Source organism: Sardina pilchardus, chromosome 7, assembly GCF_963854185.1.
Source record: "Sardina pilchardus chromosome 7, fSarPil1.1, whole genome shotgun sequence".
NCBI lineage: Eukaryota > Metazoa > Chordata > Actinopteri > Clupeiformes > Clupeidae > Sardina > Sardina pilchardus.
Genome location: NC_085000.1, coordinates 12,342,168 through 12,344,667, shown reverse-complemented (window position 1 = coordinate 12,344,667; position 2,500 = coordinate 12,342,168). Strand labels below are relative to the sequence as shown.

General features: G+C 46.2%; 1 protein-coding gene across 1 annotated transcript in view; it reads left to right on the top strand.

Moving 5' to 3' along the window:
• The window catches only part of LOC134087339 (forkhead box protein J3-like), a 41,680-nt gene that overhangs the window by 38,315 nt on the left and 865 nt on the right, over nucleotides 1-2,500 (top strand). The window contains exon 10 of the mRNA XM_062540776.1: nucleotides 2-199. Coding sequence (XP_062396760.1) covers nucleotides 2-199 — 198 coding nt within the window. The remainder of the gene's footprint in view (nucleotide 1; nucleotides 200-2,500) is intronic.

The window sequence follows — 2,500 nt, the reverse complement described above, 5'->3', positions numbered from 1 at the left end:
GGTCTGAGGGACAGTATGCGCCAGGCGGAGATGAATAACTGGGATCTAGACCCCTCCCAGATAGCGGACCTCTGCTCCTCCATCAACCAGTTCCTGTCCAGCACCGGCGTGATCCCATTGGCTCTCCCCACCTGCCAAGCCCCGCCCACAGGACACGCCCCACTGCAGCACAGCAAGAGCAGCTCACAGATGGGCTCAGGTAATGCTAGAAGTATACTCGACGCGCCCGACCTGTCGCGCGACAATGTGACGTCAAAATGACGTAATTTCCTGTGTCGCTAGCCACATTTCAGCCACGCGCCGACCTGTCGCGCACCGAACATTTGATATCAACCGCGCGCGCCAACCTCGCACGACAACTAGGAAGAGATTGAAGCCAAGCTCACGGAGCCAGTGTCCTTATACAGTCATCAACCACATAAACCACATTCAGGCATTATCATATAGCCTATCCAACATCTTAAATAAGCCCATTCATTTTTAAAACGACTGTAGTCATGAAGTTTGAATAATAGTAAGTTTGAAAAGTGGGAAGTTAACTTGGCTAGGCTGCAGCGAGAGTTGCCGTTTGGATGACTGATTTGTTTACAGTCGTGAACTACGTTGGATAAGTTAACGAAGTTACCAGTGAGAGTTGCAACAGGAGGATATTAGGGGGAAATGACTAGGACCGAGGCACATAAGTATTCCAGCAAAAGGTAAGGAAGAGATTTATTTTCAACCAAAGGATATCTGCTAGACCTAAAAAAATATATATATCTTTCCATTTAGGGAGATTACACAAGCTCATCTCATAAACGAGATGGTAGGCTAATCCTTCAGTTGTGCAAGCTAAGTCTGAAATATCAGCAAAGAAGCTAGTTGCTACTGCCATTAACGTCAATGGATACCGTGCCTCCGTTCAGGAGAATACTGCAAATTGTGTCGCGACTACCACGCGCAAGTATACATGGTTACAACGTTCCCCGTGACGTCAACATGTCGCACGACAAGTCGGGTGCGTGAACTGTACCGGGGCCTTAACGCACCTTTGCAGCTCACACACACACACACACACACACACACACACACACACACGCACACACACACACACACACACACACACACACACACACACCTGCTCAGGTAACACACCTGTGCAGCTCACACACACACACACACACACACACACACACACACACACACACACACACACACACCTGCTCAGGTAACACACCTGTGCAGCTCACACACACACACACACCTGTGCAGCTCACACACACGCACACTTGGTCAGGTAACACACCGATGCACACAGTGCACACCGAGACAAGTAATACACCAGTGGAGGTAGCACACCTGGGGCCTGTACTACGAAGGGAGCTCAACCTACCCAGATGTAACCCAGGGTTACTTTGCTAAACCGGGGTTGACAAAACCTGGTTATCTTCATTGGTGTTAATCGGTACTACGACGCTGAGTAAGAAGTTGATTTGTTGAACTGGGGTTAACCTCATCGGAGTTAGTGCGCGTTCACATAAAATGGGCGGGTTGCAGCGCAAATCATCACTTTTAATGATGACGCGATCACGTTATTTTACGGATAAGGATTGCGCAATGATTATAAAAAGTTGCGAGGAATTAAACCCCCCTTTGATACATCAAATACGTCGGCAGCAAACAAAGCAAGACACGGCTGTTGGCAACGTAGGCTATTGCAGATCGGATATATGAAAGTAAAGTTTTATTTCATGTTCCTTAAATAGCCTGTGTTACGGAGGATTAATAGCTTGCGGAATGTCTGAAATGTGTTGAAATAAATACATTTTGAGTTCATAAGAGTCCTACGGATGCAACACAATTCATGCCATGTATATTAATAAATATTTATAAAGGATAATTGAATGTTTAGCCCCATAGACTGATTTAGTGTATGCCTATCCTGTGAACATTTTAGATGCAACGGCAGTGCCGCTGGCAGCAGGTGAAAATGAAACTCAAAAACATTTAGAAGGTTTATAGGCCTAGTTATAGCTTGCATTAATATTTCTTAATTATGAAAATATGTTATATTGCCAATGCTTATAGCCTCCACTTTGCCTCGATCAGCTGACAAATGCAACGAATTCCCTCGGCTGAGAATGGCTATCTTTCATAGAGAATATTATATGGAGATTCCGGCGGTCTTTAAAAACCCCTCGCCTTGCGAAGAGAGGGGCTTACAATTTGCGCTCCAATAATGTATCTTCAAAGTAGCCTACGTCGACATTGTGGGGTGTGGTTAACCGCAAACCTCGGGTTAACCAAGATCATAACCTGCTCGGAGCAGGTTTGAGATGCAGCCTAAATTGCCATGGCAGCATACCTAGGTTAAAACCTATCCACCTTTCGTAGTACGGGTTAACCGGGAAGTTACGCCACACGTGATCAACTTACTCTCGAAGTTACCCAGCTAAGCCAGTAACCCCGCTTCGTAGTACAGGCCCCTGCTCGTTTGCACAGATAGCACACCTATTGGTAG